This window comes from Sphaerodactylus townsendi, linkage group LG16 (assembly GCF_021028975.2).
Source record: "Sphaerodactylus townsendi isolate TG3544 linkage group LG16, MPM_Stown_v2.3, whole genome shotgun sequence".
Taxonomy (NCBI): domain Eukaryota; kingdom Metazoa; phylum Chordata; class Lepidosauria; order Squamata; family Sphaerodactylidae; genus Sphaerodactylus; species Sphaerodactylus townsendi.
The window spans coordinates 19,478,453-19,499,465 of NC_059440.1; the positions used below are offsets into that span (position 1 = coordinate 19,478,453).

The window sequence follows — 21,013 nt, forward strand, 5'->3', positions numbered from 1 at the left end:
CCAGCTGATGAACGCGCATTTGTGAATCGGTGCCAGGGGACTGAGACTCCCCTTGGAAACGGATACTGACCGTTCGGACGTCGTTTGAAAACGGGAATATTTCCGGGGAAGCGTGCACTGAGCCTTCTGGAAAGGGGTATTCAACTGGTGTAAACCCGTGGCCAGCTTTTCATACACTCCCATGAGCAGCGCCTGCCCCCTCAACCTGGGTACATTACAATACAATCCGTGCAGAATCTCTGCAGTCTCTAGTTTTCGGCCGGAGTAGACTCCCTGCATTAAGATCCTACAGCGATAGTACAATCCTAAAGAGAGCTCCGGCAGCCTAAACCCATTCACTTATATGAGCTTCGCCAGGAGTAACGTTGCATAGGATTGCACGGTTAATTAAGGCGCCTCTTCCCCTTTTAGTGGCATCGCCCTTTTAAAACTGGCAGGGGAGGCGTGTCCCGGAAAAGGGCCGGGCTTCCCCTGCCTGCCCGCCTGCCGGAGCCCAGCCCACCATAAAAAGAGTCTGCAGCGCGCGCTCGCCACCATTTACCTGGGAAGTTGCGCTTGGAGAGCGAGCGGAGAGTTGGCGCACGCGCACTGCGGGTAGGGAGGGACGAATTGTCATGCCGAGCCGTGGCGCTACCCTCTGGGTAAGGAGGACCCTTAAACGGGAAGGGAAGCTTGTTGTGCCGCTCGTTTCCATAGCAACCCGGGAGGGGGGGTGTCAGAAATGAGCGACAGCGTGTACGTGTGTACGTGTGACACGCATTTCCTGGAGTGCACGTTTGAAACAAAGCTGGAAGGTGCATGTCACTACTAGAGGAGCCATGGGGATGCTCTGGGGATGCCAACAGAGATGCTAGGCGTGAGCTGTGATTTGTGTGGAGAGGTGTCTGCATGCCATCCAGATGCTGGTGTAAAGATAGCATGTCAAAATTTGCATGTTCACAAGCATGCAGTTGCATTATGTGTTGCTATCTCTGCGTTTGTGTAGGTGTGGCGTGGTTGTGTGTATGGGGTGGGGGATATTGTTTCTCAGTGTAAAGGTGTCAGAAGGCAAGGCTTCAGATAAGGGGTATATTTTGCAATTGGGCTATGACTTCTGCAGCTAGGGTGCTGGACCCCGGTGCTCAGCCCTCCAGTATCCCCCCGGCCTGTCATGAGCTTGCCTGCCAGTGTGCTGCTCTTCTAGCTCTGCCCATGTTCTAATGCGCCAGCTGTTTCGACACCGCTCTGCAGGAACAAGCCTTCTAAACCACTGATAATAATCATCATGAATCAAGCATTAGTCATAATCCTGAAAGTATGGCAGGGACGGGGACGGCGGCTCCTGAGGAGCCGGTTGTCGATTTTGGAGCGCACCTGCCGCACAGGTAGCACAGGCCCGGCCACCCAGTGGTTGTCAGGGTTGAGAAAGGTGAACTGGTTCCTCCTGCCTGTCGCCTCTACCTGGTGTGTAAATGATGCTAGGCCCGGATCCTTCTGTAAAGCAGAGCTGTCGCCTTCTGCTATACTTGTAGGGGGAGTCATTGAAATTGCCTGGCTGCCAGGAACTGGTGCTGAAGCTTGCTGACACTGAACATTAAGCGCAGGTCTCTGCTTTAAGTGGTTTCACGTGCATCCTATAAAGGTTTGTCATCCTGAAGGGCTGTTCAGGTAATGCTAGGTGGCTGAGGCGGGTGAGTCACTTCCCCAAACTGTGCATGTCGGGACTCCAGAGCCTGGCAGCTAGCTCCAGTTGCAACCCCTTCAGGGTTCTCTAGATCTTCCTTTCTAGCCGTCTCAGCACCTACTACAAAGCCTCGCGGAGCAGGAGAAACGTTTGCAAAGGGAAGAGGCAGATGCCTGCCAGAGATATCTGATCTTTCCAGATGCTTATGTGCTAGGCATTCCAACGCAATTCAAACAGGCTGCACTTGGCTGTGTGATTTGCTGATGAGGGCTTATATGACTTAGAAGCTAGCGCCTACGTAAGGAGGATGGAGTTAATTTGCTGCAGCATGCGTCAAGGCTGCCCTCTGTTCCCAAGTCCTGATAACTGAAATATTGGTGATGCTTGCTTGGCAAAAGATCCTCAAGCCCTTCTGGGGCACTTTTGCCAGGCTGGGGTAAACGGTACCCATTATCCATCACTGTCGCCTCTCAATCTGGCGACATTGTTTAAGTGCACCACAAGACCCAAAATAAAGTTGGTTTTTACTTCTGCAGCATTAAAGATGCTCTGCCAAATGCTGTCCAAGGGAGCTTTATTTGACTTCCTACGGACAGGGAATTGTAGCTCCACATCTTTTCTTTGTTTAATCCTAAATTGCAGGGATCCAGAGACTTCTTTTTTGTGGTCTCTTGAAACAGGCCTTTCCATGTACCTTCTGGTTTGTTGAAAGGTGGTGACAGTAGCAAGCACTTCTGGTTGTGTAGTTGCACGCCATGAAGGTGGAGTTGTGGAATCCTATCGTTCCGGGTAGGGTTCCACTAGTGTAGTCATAATTGCCCCTTTAAAATATTGTGCCGTTTCCTCTTAGAAATAATGGTGTGGTGTCTGCTAGTGTTAAGAGTGTTTCATTGATAGCTTTGAAATAGTGATGGTGACCTTAGTAGATTGTTGGGACTCTTTCTGATTTTGGCAAGGATTTTGTTTCTGGGGTAAGTGGAAACCCAAGAGAAAATTTTAAATATTGCCTTTTTTTGTGGGAGCCTTTCACGTATTAAATTGTTGCATTCAGCTTTTAAGGTCATCTTAAAAAGGCATCTGTGTTGAGTGTTCGTTTGTCTTAGTATAACTGGTGAACACTTAGGATTGATCGTCTAAGAATTGTTATTATTGCTTGGTAGTCTTAAGTTTTACCTGATGTACAAATTGATTCCTGCATCAATGGACTGACCTGTTTAGAAAGGCAAAACAGGCTGAGTAGCTTTGGTGATTCAGATCCAGGAAGAGCAGCCTCCTGGTCTGAGACATCAATGCAGGCAGAAAATCATCAATGGCATTAAAATACAGATGTGAGCATGGCCTCTCATGTGATGAAGTGCGTGCTAGCTGAGAATTGTGTGATAATTCTCCTGTGTGTGGTCCTTTTTCTCATCTAAGGTGAAAATAAGCAAAGGGCATTTGGCAAATCTATGCCCTTCTATGGGAGGAAGAAAAAAGTGCTATCTTTGGAGGAGGGGAGTGCTAATAAATCTTGGCCTCAACGCTTGTCAAAATGGCAGCTCTAATAGGCTGGCTTGCATTGGAATGTTATCATCTTGCTTTTGTCAGTAGTACTGGAGAGAGTTTTTAGCCCTGTTTCATCTGTGAACATGCAGGCACAAAAGAATCTTCTTCTCAACCACCCTGCGGAAACCGGGGGGGGGGGGGAGCAGTTTTGTAACCTACAGAAATACCCCGCACCCTTCATAAATATGCTGCAGCCATTACCTCCGTAGAAACTGAAGCAGGGGGAAGTATTAGAGGACGCTTGGAATCTCTAACGAAGGATTTAATGCCCCCGCCCAAATTACAGTTATCAGATTCGTAATGGAGACTCAAATTACTATTAAACAGTGGCACCTTGAAGCCTAACAAAATTAATCCCAGTATAAATTTCAGAATAAATTTTGTTAATCTTGTAGGTGGTATTTTGGACTCCTGTTGAATTTCATTGCCACAGCTAACACACAGTTATCCCTGCTCTCAAGTTACCTGTAAAGTTCACTGGCAGTCTTCAAGCATTTGTCAGGGATGCTTCAGGCTGATCCCGCATTGAGAAGGGGGATGGACTAGATGGCCTGTATGGCCCCTTCCACAGATGATGTTATGATGTTGCTACTGTTTTATTGGATTGTAATGCACTTTTTTTGGTTATACTACTAGGTTATATTGTCTGTTGTTGGTTTTATTGTACACCGCTCTGAGCCCTTTGGGGATAGGGCGTAGTAATAATAATAATAATAATAATAATAATAATAATAATAATAATAATAATAATAATAATAATAATAATAATAATTCTGTGAAAGCTGCTACATACTGTGACCTGATTCTGATGATAGGCCACTGAGCTGTAACTTCTGGAAAGAAACACTGGCACTCTGCTTCTTCCATGTTTGCTTCCTTGAGACGTTATCATGATTTTTTAACTGGCAAGATGATTGCTGACCTGCCTCCATGGAAACTGTCTTGTGAATTGTGCCTTGGGAGCTTCCGCAAAGCAGGTTACCTCCTGAACTGTAGTTCAGAAACCCTTAGTGGTTTGAAGGGCAAGCCTTGGCATTCTTATTTATTTACTTACCTGATGTCCTGCCTTTCTCCAGTGGGGGCCCAAAACAGCTTGCTTCGTTCTCCTCTCTTCCATTTTGTCCTTACAACAACCCTGTGAGGTAGGTTAGAGTTAGACTGAGCATGTGTGACTGGCCCGATCACTACATTCTAGCTGTCTAATACTGTCAAGTATTATTGATACTTGGTGCTTACAGCATGTTTTCTTATTGCAAGCTTTGGGTCACAACAGCCCTGTAAGGTAGATCAGTATCAGCTCTGTGTTGTCAATAGGTGGCCTTTAAGGAACCCCTCATAGGTTTGCAGGACTGATGAGATTTAAACCAGAGATTGTCTGGTTCAAGGTCAACCTCTTAGACTGCTACACAGAGTTACTCCAGTGTAAGCTCGCTGATTTCAGTGGGCTTAGGCTAGAGTAGAGCTGCATAAGATTACTACGTGCTATGTTGGGTACTCCCCCCCCCCCCCAGCCCTGAGTGTACCGACAGGTTTTCTTTGTTCAGGGTCATGAGTCCTTTTTTGTAGGTTTTGGCAAGCGAGGCCCTGCTGCTACCTCCGTCACATTCATTCCTTCCTCCGAGTGAGAAATTGTTAATCTTGAATAGCCTGATTTTTTTTTCTTTTTGGCCTTCGTTTTCAGACCACAGGTGAGCAGCGTGGCTCTCTGAGCTTCACAGCCTTCAAAAATAAAAACTATGTTTTGCTGCCCTTCTGTTTAAGTGCCAGCAGTTTGTTCCTCTACTGGCTGGCCATTTTAAAATCTTCAGCTAGCCGTGGCTGCTCTAGGGACGTGTCAGCCTGAACACAAACCGTGTCTTCATGATTTGTCTCCTTTCCTCTTCCTTGGAGGGAAGCTTTTAGGAGGCGTTTTTTGTCTCTTCTCCTGTACCTCTGTTTTTCTTTCTGTGGCTGAGAGTTTCCTCACAAAGTAAAAACATGAACTGTAGGTGTTGGGCGCAGCATCCCGAGAATATTAGCTGTTTAGAAGAACAAACTTGTGAGCCCTTGCGGATCTCAAGATAGGCTTGAAAGTATGTGAATTGTATGGAGAAACGACCAAGCCAGTTAGATCTTCTGAGGGGGGGGGGGGTTCTTCGTTGCCCCCTTCCTGCAATAACCAGCACAAGGTTGAATTATGCAAAATAAGGCTCTGAATACAATTTTGAGGAACTGCCACGTTTGCGGAGGTTGCAGGATGTTGATTATCTTGGCACAGAAGATTGCTTTTCAAAACATCAGCATTTCCCTAGTGGCTATTGCAGTCTGCTTTCCCAATTTTGCACCTTGGTTCTTGGATTCTTCTTAGCTTACCCTCTCAATCTGTCCTATTTGTTCCTGGATACCCAACCGTGACCTTCTGGACCGCTTTCTCTTGAATGGTCAAATCCTGGGCAGATGTTCAGTATGTGTTTGGGGAAGGATTGTGGATTGTGGGGGCGCAACACCCGTTCCACTGGAGGTACCATTGGTTTGTTTGTGCAAGAAGCTTGTTTGCGCAGGTTTGATTTGCATAGTCTGCACGTTGTATGTTGTCGTGCGCAGTCACGCAGCTGGTGCCTTTGTGGACAAACCCCTGAGCAATTGCTCTGGTCATCCACGGGCACTGAATATGTGCAGAGGGTGGGAGCTGACAGTGCCATAATCCTACTGTGTCCAGGGAGGAACATTTGAGCAGGGTTAGCTAAAGTCCTTTGCATTTTGACCAGCTGTACCGTTCTTCTTGCCAGAATTGATCCTGAACCCAGAGCCAGTTCAGACGCTTTAAAATTCTTGTGGCGAGGAAATAACGCATCAGCTGTCTCTACCTTGTTGACAGGCAAGCACAGATTCGCAGCAGCGTGAAAACATTGGCCTATTTTCCAGCCGCTCTCGACACAGTGTGCGACTTGTTCTTAAACTGTAAACTGAACCAGAGCTGAATCCAAATAAGGAGGGGCTCCTGCGTGCGAGAAGTTGCACGGTCTGTAGCAGGATTCCTTATCCACGGGACTTAAATCTATGCCAGTCAAGGAAGGATTTTGGGAGGGATCAGGTGGAAGTAAGTCTGTGGAAGTAAGCCTGTGCAAGTTCCCAGACCAGCTTGCTTGGACACATATCCTTCAGGAGCACATTGAAAGATACCCCCGCCCCCCGCCCCCTTCTACCTTCTTAGCCATTTCAATTCTAGTTTTGCAAATCTCAGTCACATTTCTCTGGAAATGACTTGCCCCAAACAAGTCAGCAAGTGACTATATATGAGCCTGGCAGAGGGGAGAGGCTGTAGTTAGTGACCGAGCAGATAAAATTTGGCTGTGGGAATGAGTCTTTGTGGAAGGAAAGGATAACTGGCCCGCAAATGGGGAAAGTAGCCTGTCGGGTTGTTTGTAGCGGCGCTAGTGCGGCTCCACTTCGGCTTGCATGTACTTGCCTTCTGCCAGAGCCGCCTTGGAGTCGTCTCATTGCGCAGGGAGAGAAACTGTTTCTTCCAGCTGAACAGCTTGTCAGGCCCACCTGCTCAAGCCATCTTATGACGCAGAACTCTGTGTAGGAGGGCAGGCTATTAATTTTTTTTCTGAACCAAAGCTTATCAGTGTGGCTGAATTATAGTACAGCAGAGAAAATAATAGCCTGTTGTAAAAACCCAGAGGTCTGTCGCAATCGGTCCCTGTTTTTTGCGGTGATCCCGGTTTCCTGTCATCTACCTGGGAGCAGAAAGGCACCACTTAAAATTATGTAATAGCCCAGAGTTTAAATACTGCCCTTCATGAGTTCCAGGAAGCAGATTATACGTGCTAACAGTCCATGGTTTGGGTTTTTTTTCCCTGCCCTCGGGGTTTTTCATCCCTGGGACTTACAATAGTTTAAGAGTGCTAAAAGTAGCAGAACAGGGTAAGAGTCATCCCCAAATAAGCAGAAGGCTCCCCGCCTCCTCCGCCACTTTTAAAGGAGGAAATGACATCACGTAGTTGTCAAACAGGGAAGGGCGGCAGAGCTGGGCTGATGACTCGGTCGGTAGCAATGCACCTCTGCTCCTCCTCCACCTCCCGCTCTGAGTCACTTTGGAGATTGAGTCATGATACGTGACTGTAAGGTAGGCAAAACTAGGTTGCTGCTGGGGAGAGGGGAGGGGAGAGGCTGGCCGAAGCTTCCTCGCTGTTCCAAAAAGGAAGGGGGGAAAAATCAGCTTGATAAATGCTGCTCTGTGTTTGCTGGAGGATGGCACGTCCTCTCCTTCCAACCCAGGAAAATAAGCTCGGTCATAACCTCTTGCTGCAGATTCCGTGACAGGTCTCTCTGCAGTTTTTGTGCTTGCCTTTTTTCGTGGGCTGGCGTAATCCTTCATCCGTGCTTAAACATTGAGTCTGAATATGGAGAGCGTTAAGAACTGGCTGTAAACTTGAACATGAAGCTGCATGTTGTGTTTGTTTACATCCTGTTCTTTCCCTCGGTGAGGGCTCAGAGTGGCCTGCATCCTCCTCCACTCTCCTCTGCTTTATCCTCACGACAGCTCTGTGAGGTGGGTTAGACTGAGACTGTGGGATTGGCCCAAGGTTACTCAGCAAGTTTCTGTGGCAGAGTGGGGAGTCGAATTTGGGTTTCCCAGATCCTAACCCAGCACTTTAACCGACCATTGTCATGCTGGTTATCCTGTCAGGTGGCCTCCAGTCCCTGCTGCTTGCTTTCATAAATGACATGCTGGTTTTACAGTTGTCTCCCAGTAAACACCCTCCAGGACTAGCTCAGAAAACTAAGCCTGGGTTTTCCTTTTCATTTGACATCGAAACCAGAAATAAGGCACAACACGGAACTTAGATCTAACCATGGTTAAGGGTGATAGAATCATGATGTCTGTTCTGAGCTGCACGTCAGAGGGAGTCGGGAGGATTTATTTATCTGGCACATTCTTATCCCGCCCTTCCACCAAGTGGCTCAGGACAGCATACATGGTTCTCCTCTCCTCCAGACTAGCTACACTGCAACCTACACTTATGCTGAGTGAGGGAACAGTTGGTTAAAGATCATCTGGCAGAGTGGGGATTTGAACCAGGAGCTCATAGAACCTAGGCCTGATACCTTCCCCTCTACACCATGCTGGAGGTGAAGGAGATGGTGGCAAGCCAGCCTCATATTTATTAAGTTTGTACCCATTGCTTCACTTCCAAGAAACTAATACATTTGCTCTAGGGAGAAGAACTAATGGCAAAATAACAAAATACAAACAAACTCAAAGCAGCAAAATATAAACAAACTCAAAGCAGTGCTACAACTGAGACATAAGGTGAACTCTCAGTCTTTTGGAAAGCGAGTTTCACTCAGCTTCTTCTGAGTAGGGGCTGCCACCGGGTTCTCTGGTACAAGGAGGCCCATTTAAAAACATGCGGTCATAAAATAAGTGGCAGAGATTTTTGCTGGTTATTGTCACATTCTTAACCTTACATTGGAGCAACTCACAGATGCTGGACAGAGTAGGCTATTACTCCGTTGCACTGTAATAGTCAGGGAATGAGTTCAGTTCTACATCCGCACTGAAAAGCCACACTGTGGTGGTGTTCAGAGAGTTCCAAAGAATCCTGAATTTCATTGAAAGGTGTTTCTACTACCCAGTGATGGGATTCAAATAATTTAACAACCGGTTCTGGTGGTGGGATTCAAATAATTTAACAACTGGTTGTTTTCAAGCACCATTTTAACAACCGGTTCTGGCGAAGTGGTGCGAACCGGCTGAATCCCACCACTGCTACTCCCCCTTGTATAAACTTCAGAAGGTAGACTCAGCTACTAGACATTTCTAGGGGCTTGAGTTTCAGTGCTGACGGTCTAAGGCAGTGGTTTTTGTACTCAATGCAGTAGGGCCTTCTTTTGGGATGTGTTTGCAAAATAACTCCACGCGGCTTTTGTCCCCTAAGTAAAAAAGCAAGAATCTCACATCAATTAACATGGAGCACGTTCATACATACGCGGCAGGCTGTGCTTCATGGCTGCTTCACACATGATGCAGAGGCAGACACCAATTTCCCACCAAGCCTCCCTGTCCCCTCACGTTGTTCTTTCTCCTCTGCTTCCTGGCCTCATAACCCAGTTCTGGATCCTGACCCACAGTCTGAAGACAGCAGATCTGAGGACCAAATGTCACATGCGCTCAGCTAGCAATTATTCTCGCCTTTGCCCTGCCCTGGTTTGTTCTTAATAAAAAGAGTGAGAATTTCTGCAGCCATCTGTTTGAAGGCTTGTTTTAATAAGCTTGCTCGGAGTGGAATTTGCATAGTTGTGCGTCACCTGCAGCTTCAGTGGGGAGACCTAGGGGAAGGAGGGTCGAATGCAGTTCTTATGGGCTTGGGGGGGGGGGGAGCTTCAGTCTGTGCATGCACCCCCTCTATTATAGACCACCTGTTTTGTGGTTTCTTGCCTGTCACCATCTTATATAAAGCTGCCTTATCCATTAATGTACAGGACCCCTGGGCTTCCACTTTGGCCTTTTGGTTGTCTCTCAAAAGACTAGTTGTTTATGACAGTGTGTTTGAAATGACCCTGGTTTGTTTGAATTAGATTGATGACTTACAAATCTTGGGAGCCATACAGCTTTGGGGGATATGTTTGGAATAGTAAGCAGGCCTTCTTCCCGTCTGCATTGGCTTCTGAAAGCCAGTGGGGAAGAGTTATGTTATGCTTCTCATTCCACCCTAAGGATAAAGTCCTGAATCCTAGATTTCGCTCCCAGGCCCTTGAAGTGGTCCACAGGAACTAGGAGTCAAACTTCACATGAAGGAGTTGACTGATGACGATTGGGCACAAGGGTGTCATTCAACATATTCCTGAGATCTGTTTAACACACACACATGTCTCAAGTGTGCCTGTAGAAAGTCACCCTGATTGGAGTGCTGTTTATTACCTTCTTTTTACTTGCATCTTGGGGGGTATTCAGTGACAATTTTGCATTCTCGGTCCCAGTGGTGGAATCAAGATTATGAACCACCGAACTGAGCACTTGGAGAACAGTTACAGGAAAAATTAACTTTCCTCCCAGTGGCTGGGTGATTATAAACCTGTTGTTTGCTTGGGCTCACGAGACAACCAGTGTTGGTATTGCTGGAGGGAAGTTTGGTACCCACCACTCAATGGCCTTGTTTGCCTGCCACGAAGAAGATGATGTTAGATTTGTACCTCATCCATCTCTCCTGTAAGGAGACTCAAGATGACTTAGAAAGTCTCTTTATCCTGTAATCTTTAATGAATACTCTACTGTGGGGAAGATTACGTTTCTACTGAACAATTCCGCCTCCCGAGATTTTAACTTTTGTAGCTAGGTTCCTTATAGAAACTTTGAAATGATTACCTGCGATGGTTCTCATGTATGGGATACTTGTTTGGACAGTGTTGGCTGTTATATGGATTATATGCCTAATAAAGGTTTATATATATATATATACTTAGAAAGTCCTTTCACTTCCTCTCCCTTGTGCGGGAAGCTCCACATTCCGAAGCAAGGGGTGGTGGCACAGTGGTACCGAGACAGTGTGAGGGAGCTGGCACTAGCCACAGGTTTCGACCTATGTGGGGGTTGGCTTCTTGGAATCCACAGAGAGTGTCTCATGTAACAGAGATTGTGTGAGCGCCACCAGCCAGTTTCAAGGTTTCCTGTTCTCCTCTGCATTACCACACAAATGCTCGCTCCTCCTTGATCTTGCCAGATCTTGCCGGCTGGAAAAGGTGATAAATCAAGCGCGCTGTCTAAATCTGTTTTCCTTTGCCATCAGGAGGACTTAATGATTGCTACCCTGCTTCCCCTCCCAAAAAACATTTCAACTTTGCTCCCAAATGGGACTCTTACCCTGTTTCTCCAAAAATAAGACATCCCCTGAGAATAAGACATAGTAGAGGTTTTGCTGAAGTGCTGAATATAAAACATACCCTGAAAGTAAGACGTAGCAAACTTTTTGTTTGGAAGCATGCCTGTCGAACAGAACACCAGAGCATGCAGCTGTGGAGCAGAAAAATAAGACATCCCCTGAAAATTAGACACAGCACATCTTTGGGAGCAAAAATTAATATAAGACACTGTCTTATTTTTGGAGAAACATGGTAATAGTGCAGAATGCCCCCCCCCCCCCCCGCCCGGTTGAAATCCAAATAGATGCTTTTTTCTTTTCTCTGCTAGGCTCTGGGTCAGTTAGTGAAACTCATCACTGATGGCTTCAAGTCATACTTATGGGGAAAAGCTCAGATGATCTATGTTGAGAGGGAAGATCTCTCTTTGAACACCAGGTAGCTGAGTACAGACAGCAGGGGAAGTCACGTTGCCTTGCGCCCTAGTGGGGAGCTTCCGGAGGCATCTGGCAAACTTTTGGTGTCGTTGGGATGCTGAGCTGGAGGGACCCTTCTGGTCTGGTCCTGCAAAACGGCGCCTGTGTTCTGCACGCCAGGAACTTCTGTACCCCGGTTCAGCACTGAACTACCTTACAGAGCTGGATCATCCTGTCCAGTGCACCAGTGTGTCTGCTCGTGAGGCAGGGAACTCTTACACAGGTGTGTCCTCTTAATTGGAGGTGTCCAGGCCTGGGCAGGTTCTGCACTTTTATTTATTTATTTCTTGCATTTATATCCCTCCATATCTCCAAAGACTCAAGGCGGCTGCATTCCCTCCCAAGCTCACTGAATTGGAACTATAATGAAGTGATGCTGGAAGACTGCAGCTCCAAATCCCATGTCGCCTTTGCATGAACAGAACCTGTGGCGAGGACGTTTCGTTTCTCCCAGCAAGTGCTGCTCTTCTAGCAAACTGAATGGGATTGGATTAGTCCCTGAACACCTCTCTGTGTAGGTCAAGACTCGGTTTTGCAAAGGGCGGAGACTTTTCTACCACATGGCTGTTTTCACCAGTCATTCTATAACGGGGACCTACTTGACAATGATGTCCCCCAGAATGTGGTGTGTAAAGTCACAAGAATGTGGTGTTTAAGTCACAAGAATACCTGGCACACTGGACCCCTTTGTACTACCACCAGTCAGCACTTGGTGTAGACCTCCTGCGACTTTGGTGTTGATTCTCTTGTGTGATATAGGTGCTAGTTTAACAGCTGTGGACTCACGAGGTCCATCTCAGGGGAAGCCTGACGTATATCAGGACTGGTGTGGGAGTAACCGCAGAGGAGGTAGCAACTACGCCGTTCACCACTATGTAAAGAGGGTTTGCCAATGAAGTGAGTGTCTCTGCGCATGGACACAGCTCTCTTTGTGTGGCATTAGTAAGGGTTCTTCCGAGCTTCCTGTTTCATAACCGTTGAGTTGTCATGAGCTGTGTGGAAAGCTTATCGGCTGGTTGTTGTCTTTCTTCTCACTGAGCAATTAGCCTTGTCCAGCACGGAAGAGACTGATAGGGCAGGAAGGGCTCCAGCCATTGTTTCTTATCTCTGTCTCATATTATCAGCCAATAGAATGATTTTTTTAAAAAGTTGCTTCCAGGAAAGATCTATTTATATAAGCCGGCGCTTAAAACGTACACACACGCAAACCGAGAACATCTTTTGTTTCCAGAGCCTCATTGACTCGATTCTGTAAACTTAAAAGCAGGTCATTTAGCTGTGATTAACATGTAGAAAAGTGGGATTTAACCATTTTATTCCAGCTCAGCACCTCATTCCTTATTTCGATGCAAAAACAAGGTTGCGTCAAGTGTGTTGTCGTGGACAGTACTGGCATAGGGCCAGACTACCATGCTTTGAATCCCCCGGTGCTGCTCTGAGCAACCTAAATGACCTTGGGCTGTTGACACACACAGAGCCCACCTTCCTTTGCAACATAAAATAAAACAACCACAATGCGTGCTGTCTTGGGTTCCTGGGAGGGTCAGATGTGGCGGATGTTGTGCCTGCATTTGCTCTTGTAACAACTTTCTGCTAAATAGAAAAAACAGCTGTCTGTAAGAGTAGACTCGTTTGGGAAGACTGAGCTAATCCTAAATAAATGTCTGAATGCTTACATACACTGAATGAAGACCACCTTGGGAGCCAGCCTTCGTACAGTTAGTACTCTAGAAATCCAGTGATCTTGGAGAAACTGTACCAGACAATGTGGGTGCCTGGGTGCTGTGTGGTTTCTGGGCTGTATGGCCGTGTTCTAGCAGCATTCTCTCCTGACGTTTCACTTGCATCCATGGCTGCCACAGATGCAGGCGAAATGTCAGGAGAGAATGCTGCTAGAACACGGCCATACAGCCCGGAAACCACACAGCACCCCAGTGATTCCGGCTGTGAAAGCCTTCGACAATACAATGTGGGTGCCGTGGGTGCAGTATGCATTTCTGAGGCCTGCGGATCTACCACGACTGGAGGCATGCCATGATCGTCTGTATTTCAGCTCAGTTCTCAGCCCTACAGGGGCCCAATTCAGATCAGGACTGTGGTATGCAGGGAGAAAAGGAGTTTAAGTGTCACCAGCAGGTCAAATAGCAGCTCTCCAGTGTCGTTTCAGGTCAAGAAAATGGCACAGAAAGGCAGCTTAATTCCCCTGCCTCCAAGATCCCAATTTCATCTGAGCTTGTGTGCTTGGAGCTTATCTCAGCATTGGACTTGCAGGCCACATCTGGTTGGACCTGTAGTGTACTGTCTTTTGGTTTCCAGACTATGGAGTTCAAGACAAGTTTTGGCTTTTTATTGTGGCGAATTAAAATCCTCAGTAAAACTCTGTTAAATAGATAAGAAAATATAATCAAATTAGAGTTACAATCAGTTCTAGAGACTGAAAGGAAACAGAATTATACATATAGTATTTTGTATATTTTAAATGGCCATTATTGATGTAAATTCTAATAATCCAAAATAGATTTAAAAAAAAACACTGGGTGGTTACTATTATCAATGTCTAGATTTTTTTTCTCACAAAATGAAAGTTATACTGGCATATTATTATCAGCTTTCATTGTGTGGTTAATCGTTTAACTCAGTAGGCCTCTCGGGCCTGTGTGGTCACAGGGAAATCTCGGCAGTGGAGCGAATCATAATACTTGGGGGCCCTGGGAACGGGCTGCTAATTGGTCAGAGCTGAAGAGGAAATAACTTTTTGTAATCGGATATTATTCTGCACTCTGTTCCCCAGAAGCGTTTTTTTCCCCCTGAGTAGCTCTTCAGTTGTGTGTCTTGTCAGACTCGTACTTCCCATTAGCCACCTCCTCTGTAGAAACATGGAAAACCTTGTCCCTATAAACAGATTTCCAACAACAGACCTGCGAGTCCCTAATCTGCAAATGCAAAATTGCCACATCAGTCTGTTCTTTCTTTGCCAGCCAGCACTGAGGCCTTTCAACAAAGGGGCTGCTGTTAGCCTTGGAGCTGGGTTGCAGTTACAGTGGACTCTTCATCTTTGCTATGTGGTACTTGACGTTTCTTATCCTCCTTTTCTTTTTCTTCCCCCCCTTCAAGGGAGCAAAAGTTGCGGGTTACCTGGCAAGAACTGTGGACTTCTGAAACATTAAAGAACAGGAACCGGGACATCATGTCAACAGCAGGAATTGCAGCGCAGGAGATGAGAGTCCCCTTAAAGAGTGGCTTTCTCCATAATGGGCAAGGCATACCGAGCCTGAAGACCTGTTGGACTGGCCACAGTGGGTTTGAAAAGTAAGCCGTGCATTTCTTTACCTCACCTATTTGCACTCATCTGGGCCACATAGGCAACTGACAGATTAAAAGCATACCCAATAAAAACTCACCTGGAAAAGTGTTAAAATCTAACAAACGCATCATTTAAACAATTAGAACCAAACTAGAAGACAAACACAAAAATTAAAACTGTTCAAACGTAAGGTAGGAAGGAGAAATCCCTGATGGAATTCAAGGCCAAATAAAAAGAAGAGATAAGACCTCTACATCCTATTTTCTCTTCTTGAGGCTGCTTGAAATTTTTGACCAAATGTGTGTTGATGGGCGGGGGAGTGGAGAGAGGGAGCAGCAAATGGGGTTTGTGGGTTCTTGGCTTAATTTAGACTCCTCTCTTCCAGTTCATTTTTCAGCATGGACCCCGTGACGATGGCCTACAATCTGAATTCATCTGCTCCACATCACTGCGCATCTGTTGGTATGTACGTGGGAGGCTGAGGGTGGGTTGAGAGCTCAGTTGTGTTTTAGTTTGGAGGAAACCATTTCAAAGCAACAGCTCATTTTCTTCTGGGGGTGGGAAGCGGGGGAGTAGCCGTGTTAGTCAGTTGCAGTGGAAGCAAAACAAACAGGAATCTTGTAGCACCTTCAAGACCGAACAGATTTGGTTGCAGCAGAACCTTTTGTGAAATGTGCAAAGTGGCTATCCTCCTCCACTGACACACATACATGGGAATAAAGAAAACGGTTGTAAACAGTGGTGGGGCCAAAGGCCAGGAAATACAGATATGGCACAGAAGGCCTGTGACATTTCTAGGGAAAGCTCAGCTGTGAACTAGAGGAGAACAGGAATCATTCACAACTGCTGGAAGCTCATTGGAAAGGCTATAAATAGTCCCCGTTCGTATCTTTGTATGGAAATATCACCAATTCATGCAATGCCTGGCCTTTTGGCTCCGCTGTTTACCTTTTTTCTCTCTGCACTCATCAACTGTGTACTATGTCAGTCGAGGATAACATTTCATTCATTTAAGTGGGCTGTATTCCTCGAAAGTTCTGCTGCAGTAAATCTCTTTAAGGGCCCTATGATGGTTTTGTACCTGTAACCTACGTGCACATTTCTTTTCCCTACCATAATTTCTGTGTGCACAGTCAGCAAGCTGGGCTGCGCCTCTAAAACCAGGCCCTGGCCTTTGGTTCTGTAACAAGAAAGAGACTGAAGGCTTATTCGCAGTTGCAGCAATCTTTGCCTGCCCCCTAGCGTTGGGCTTTAGCCCTGTGGTTGACAAGTTGAGATTTTGATGGCGTTGACGGCTGTGCTGGTCCAGAAGAAAAATCCAGAATACAGTCCACATGATAACTTTTACTGGGACCAGCTCAATGACGGATAAGCATGTAGAAGCCTCCAAACTATTGTCCTCTATTTCTGTTTTTGTTCACCGCCCTGAGCCCTTCGGGGGAGGGCGGTATAGAAATATAACCAATAAATAAATAAATAAATAAAACTCTCCAGCACTTTTCTTCAACCTGGATGTTACAAAAAAAAAATTAAAGTAAGAAAAGGGAAAAAGCATTAGGACATGATGGGAAACTTCTGGCATAAGTCGGCTTTGTTCTGCAGACTTATGTTCTGCAACAAAAAAGCTGATGCTCAGATCTAGTGCCATCCAGCTTTATTGTCACAATCGTATTTATCATTTATGTTTCTTTGATTGTGGGTGCTGATCCCTTTGGTTTTATTTTGGCAGTTTGGAAATTCGCTCTGTCACCATCCCAGGGTTTTAGCTATAGTGATTTATATTTTGTATAGTTATGTTTTAAACTATGTGAGCTGCCCAGAGCCTAACTCTGGTTGGAAGGAGGTCTGAATGATTTAGGTCCTCCTAGTTTAGAAAAAAAAAAAGAACTACGGTGGGGAAATGGGAGAATCCGACAAAACCTATAGAATGTACTCTGCATTACTTGACAAATAGCATCGTTTCATGACAGAAGATCAAGGGATCTGCCACAGCAATATGTGACGATAGCCGATGGTTATTGAAAGAATCAGGCCAAATTTATCAGGGGCTCTTAGACACAAACCTCTAGATTCTGTTCTTGAATGGTGGAAGGTGAAGACAGACAAGGAGGGAATCTTCAAAATCTTTTGAAAGTATTTGTCGAGCCACTGTTCAGTACTCAACATGAGTCTTGATGGGATTCTTTCCTTTCCAGCAGGACTGACCAATTGTTTAAATGGATAGACCATGGCGCATCTCTTCCAATTATAAGCTCACTCTCAATTGTTTCTTTCTAGGGCGCAGTTCAAATCCAGATCCAGTAAATGGCCACAGCCATGCAGAGAACAGCAGCAAGGCCTTGCCTCAGAAATCAAGCCCGCTTCCTTTCAGCCCCAAAAGCGAAAGGCCAGCTTCAAACTCCAAAGACGACCCTATTCCCAGCTTCAGCAGACTCACGATAAACACAAGCAGCCATTGCGGTGAGACATCTCCCCACACGCCAATGATCAGTGGGATGCTTCTCTTCCCTCCCACGCCTTCTAGTGAGCGTGGCGCCAGGCCTCTGCCTCCCTTGCCTGTTGCTAAGGACTTCCTCCATGACGACGTGGACAGGGAAGTGGAGTTCCTGACCAGTTCGGACACGGACTATTTGTTAGAAGATTGTGGCAACCCTGCTTTTAAAACCACTGGTCACGGCAGAAGGAGCTTTAGGGGCTGTGGGCAGATCAACTATGCCTACTTCGATGCCCCAGCAGGACCTAAATCGCAAGAGTCCCACTCCGCAGCTGTCCAAAGCGGATGCACAGCCAGCGCCTGCCCCCCTCCTCCTCCACCGCATCAGTTGCACCGGCGGTTGCGACGCTCACATTCTGGGCCCGCTGGGTCTTTCAATAAGCCGGTAGTGAGGATATCGAGCCATTTCCACCGAACGTCTCCCTCTTCTGACGACGACAAACCAGAAGTTCCCCCCAGGGTTCCCATTCCTCCCAGGGCGCTCAAGCCGGACTATCGGAGGTGGTCGGCCGAAGTGGCTTCCAACTCTTACAGCGACGAGGATAAACCTCCCAAAGTTCCCCCGAGGGAGCCTCTGTCCCGGAGCAATTCTCGAACGCCGAGCCCCAAAAGCTTGCCACTCTACATCAACGGCATCATGCCGCCTACTCAAAGCTTTGCCCCTGATCCGAAATACGTCAGCAGCAAAGCCCTGCAAAGACAGCACAGCGAAGGCTCGGCCATTAAGGCCCCGTGCATCCTTCCGATCATCGAGAACGGCAAGAAGGTTAGTTCGACCCATTACTATCTGCTCCCAGAAAGGCCACCGTATCTGGACAAATACGAGAAGTTCTTCCGGGAAGCAGAAGAGACCAGCTCGAGTGGGGAAGGGCAGCCTTGGAACGGGGACCCTGGCCCGGCCAAGCTGGACTTGAAAGTCAAGGCAGATGTGGCTGGCCATGTGAAACGCAAACATCTGTCTTGTGTAGTTTCTCCATAGAATTCCAGAGGACTGGACAGGAAGAGTTAACCGACTGTGATTGCAAGCAGTTCTCCACGGGCCAAGTATGGCAGATTCCCTTTGGACTGTCAGGGAGAGGATCACGGAGAACAATGATAGAGCTTTCCCTTGGTGCTGCATTGCTCTGGACCAAGCAGACCATTCTCGTTGGAATGAAAGGACTTGGAGTGAAACACTTCAGTGTGCATCGGGTTGGCCAGTTATTCAATATTCTAGAGTAATATATATGTTTTTAGAAACTCACATTAGTAGAAAAAAGAATGCAGTCTTGCTAACAAGACTAGTGACTTAAGCCGAGAACAAAGGGCGGTTCAGTATTTTTATCGGAGGACTTTCAGCGTGACGGCCACGACACTTTAAAAAAAATTTCTGGACATGTTTCCTGCTCTCTTCTGCCTGGCACAAGCTGGTTTTCCTTTGCCAGGAAATGCCCTTGTTACTGTTGGGGGGCGGGAGGGGGGAGGTTGAGGAAAGAGACTGGCAAAACCAGTACCAGTTTCTTGACTTTGTAAGCCCATCATGGGTTTGGGTAAGGGTTAAGGGTTCTGGATTCCAACCTTGGGAGAAATGTAGATCTTGCTGGCTGGGCTTTCTCTTCCGGGGCAAACCCCCCTGCCCATTTACTCAAAAGCTCTTGGCAGGATTCTGTCAATTGTTTGTTGACTTGGACCAATAAATGCCAGCCATTACCCACAACCACATTCTTCACAAATCCCAATGAATGGTTGGTGTTGGTCTGTCAGGTGGGGCAACGGTGGGTAAAGCCGTTGCTGCGGGAACTGAGACGGAAAAAGACAAATTGAATAGCGGAGAGGACCTTTTAAAGAAAAAAAAAATGGACCAACTTCTGTTCTTTAGACAGGAAGTATGAGTGGTAGCCGGAAGTGGGCCACAAGCTGGTCTTGGGGTCTGGTTCCTGTTTTGTATCGTGTGAGGAGGTGACTTGTTTTTGTTAAGTCAGATCGTTAGTTTTTTCCTCTCTTGAGTTTTTTTCCTCTCTTGAGTTGACGTTCACCAATTCTTCTGTTTTCTGAACCTCAATGGCGGATGGGCCTCTTTGAGACATCTGAGGGTTTGTTGAGAAGGGGGACGCTTGTCTCCACACAATTCTCTCGCGGCCCCTCCCACACACTAAAACCAGCGCAGGGGGAAAGGTGCTTTCAGACAGAGGTCCATGGTCATGGTCTCCCGATGACATGCAGAAATAGCTGTTTACAGTAAACGAAATAAAACTGTTGAAAAGGAAGTTGTGTCTCCTGTCTCCCGCCCCTCCCCCCACAACTTCCGGGAAGCTTCCTGGGTTCTAGTAAAAACACTAAATGAAGGTAACATACATGTTCTAGAAATAAATGCACTGAGACTTTAAGGCATCAGGTGTACAGTATTGGAGGAAGGACGACGTTCACTTCATTATTTTTGGATATTGTCATGTCTTGAATTTAATAAAAATGTACTTATTTATGAAAATGCAGCACCTCTTGTGTTGACTGACAGGCTGCAGCGGGATCTTCCCGGTCTACCACCCCTCATGGTAATAGCGTTGCAGAAACATAACCCCCACCCTCGCCCCGCATCCTCCCATGGTTACATTGCCAACAACATTTGAGCGCCAGCTCTCTTTAACACATAGCGTAATTTTGGGTGTGTCTTTTGGCTTCCTGTGCTAGCCAATCAGAAGCTCTGTCAAATCAGGCTACAGCTTTATCAAGATTGGGAAGGCTGGCATTATTGCATGCTTCCGCCGCCCACGGCGTGGGTAGGCAGTGTGCGAAACTCTGATGGGAGAAGGTATTTGCTCTACCCTGCTGAGCTCACGATGGATGCAGGCTGGGCTGGGAATGTGCAGGTTAACCCATTGTTCATTACCGTGTGCTGTGAGCCATGATTTGGGTGGTGGTCAGTCTTTGGGGCTGAGCTGCTGGCGTTGCTGTGCTCCTAAGGATCTGTGGTTCCTACTGAAGAGTTTGGATTTTTATCCCACCTTTCTCTCCTGGAAGGAGACTCATAGGGGCTTACAAGCTCCCTTCCTCTCCCCACAACAGACACCTTGTGAGGTAGGAAGGGCTGAGAGAGTTCTGAGAGAACTGTGACTAGCCCAAGGTCCCCCAGCAGGAATGCAGGAGTGCGGAAACACGTCTGGTTCACCAGATAAGCCTCCGCCACTCAGGTGGAGGAGTGGGGAATCAAACCCGGTTCTCCAGATTAGAATCCATCTGCTCTTAACCACTACACCACGCTTGGTGGAGATTAATCACACAGGGGAGCAATCCAGACAGACGGGCCCAGCAAAGGAGGGGGACTGAACATTTGGAGGAAACCAGGCAGCAGTGGGGCTTAAAGAAGGAATGTGAGTCAGGAAATTAAGGGAAGATTCTGAACCATCTTCAAGGGGTGGCCCTATGGTGAGCACAGTGGCCAAAGCCGCGCATTATAGTAGCCAATTGTGATTGCCATCTAGCATAGCTATTTTGAAGTATATGACACCTGGATGTGGAGCTTCCCTTCAGTCATGGCCTGTAGCCTTTGATGGACGTCAGCTATACATCTGTCTAAGCCCCTTCTAAAGCAATGCATAGGAGTGCCGCCTGCTACATCCTCCGGCAGCAAATTACAGAATTGTTGCAAGAAGGAATACTTCCTTTTGTTTGCACCCCCTGCCAGAACTCTAGAATTATAACAGAAGAAA

The 21,013-nt window shown here is 46.8% G+C and overlaps 1 protein-coding gene across 2 annotated transcripts; it reads left to right on the forward strand.

Moving 5' to 3' along the window:
• Positions 1 to 548: 548 nt before the first annotated feature.
• ERRFI1 (ERBB receptor feedback inhibitor 1) lies at positions 549 to 19,794 on the forward strand. Of its 2 annotated transcripts, none has more exons than XM_048519420.1 (4): positions 549 to 641; positions 14,644 to 14,838; positions 15,219 to 15,295; positions 17,111 to 19,794. In XM_048519420.1, the coding sequence occupies exons 2-4, from the start codon at positions 14,717 to 14,719 to the stop codon at positions 18,304 to 18,306; spliced, it is 1,395 nt and encodes a 464-aa protein (XP_048375377.1). In that variant the 5' UTR covers positions 549 to 641; positions 14,644 to 14,716; the 3' UTR covers positions 18,307 to 19,794. The 2 variants fall into 2 exon arrangements, with proteins under 2 accessions (XP_048375377.1, XP_048375378.1); XM_048519421.1 differs by lacking the exon at positions 549 to 641 and adding an exon at positions 7,208 to 7,319.
• Positions 19,795 to 21,013: the final 1,219 nt, after the last annotated feature.

Coding starts and splice junctions, on each gene's coding strand:
- ERRFI1 (XM_048519420.1), top strand. CDS start 14,717: ATGTCAACAGCAGGAATTGCAGCGCAGGAGATGAGAGTCCCCTTAAAG. Junction 14,839..15,218: donor GGCCACAGTGGGTTTGAAAA/GTAAGCCGTGCA, acceptor CCTCTCTTCCAG/TTCATTTTTCAGCATGGACC. Junction 15,296..17,110: donor ACATCACTGCGCATCTGTTG/GTATGTACGTGG, acceptor GTTTCTTTCTAG/GGCGCAGTTCAAATCCAGAT.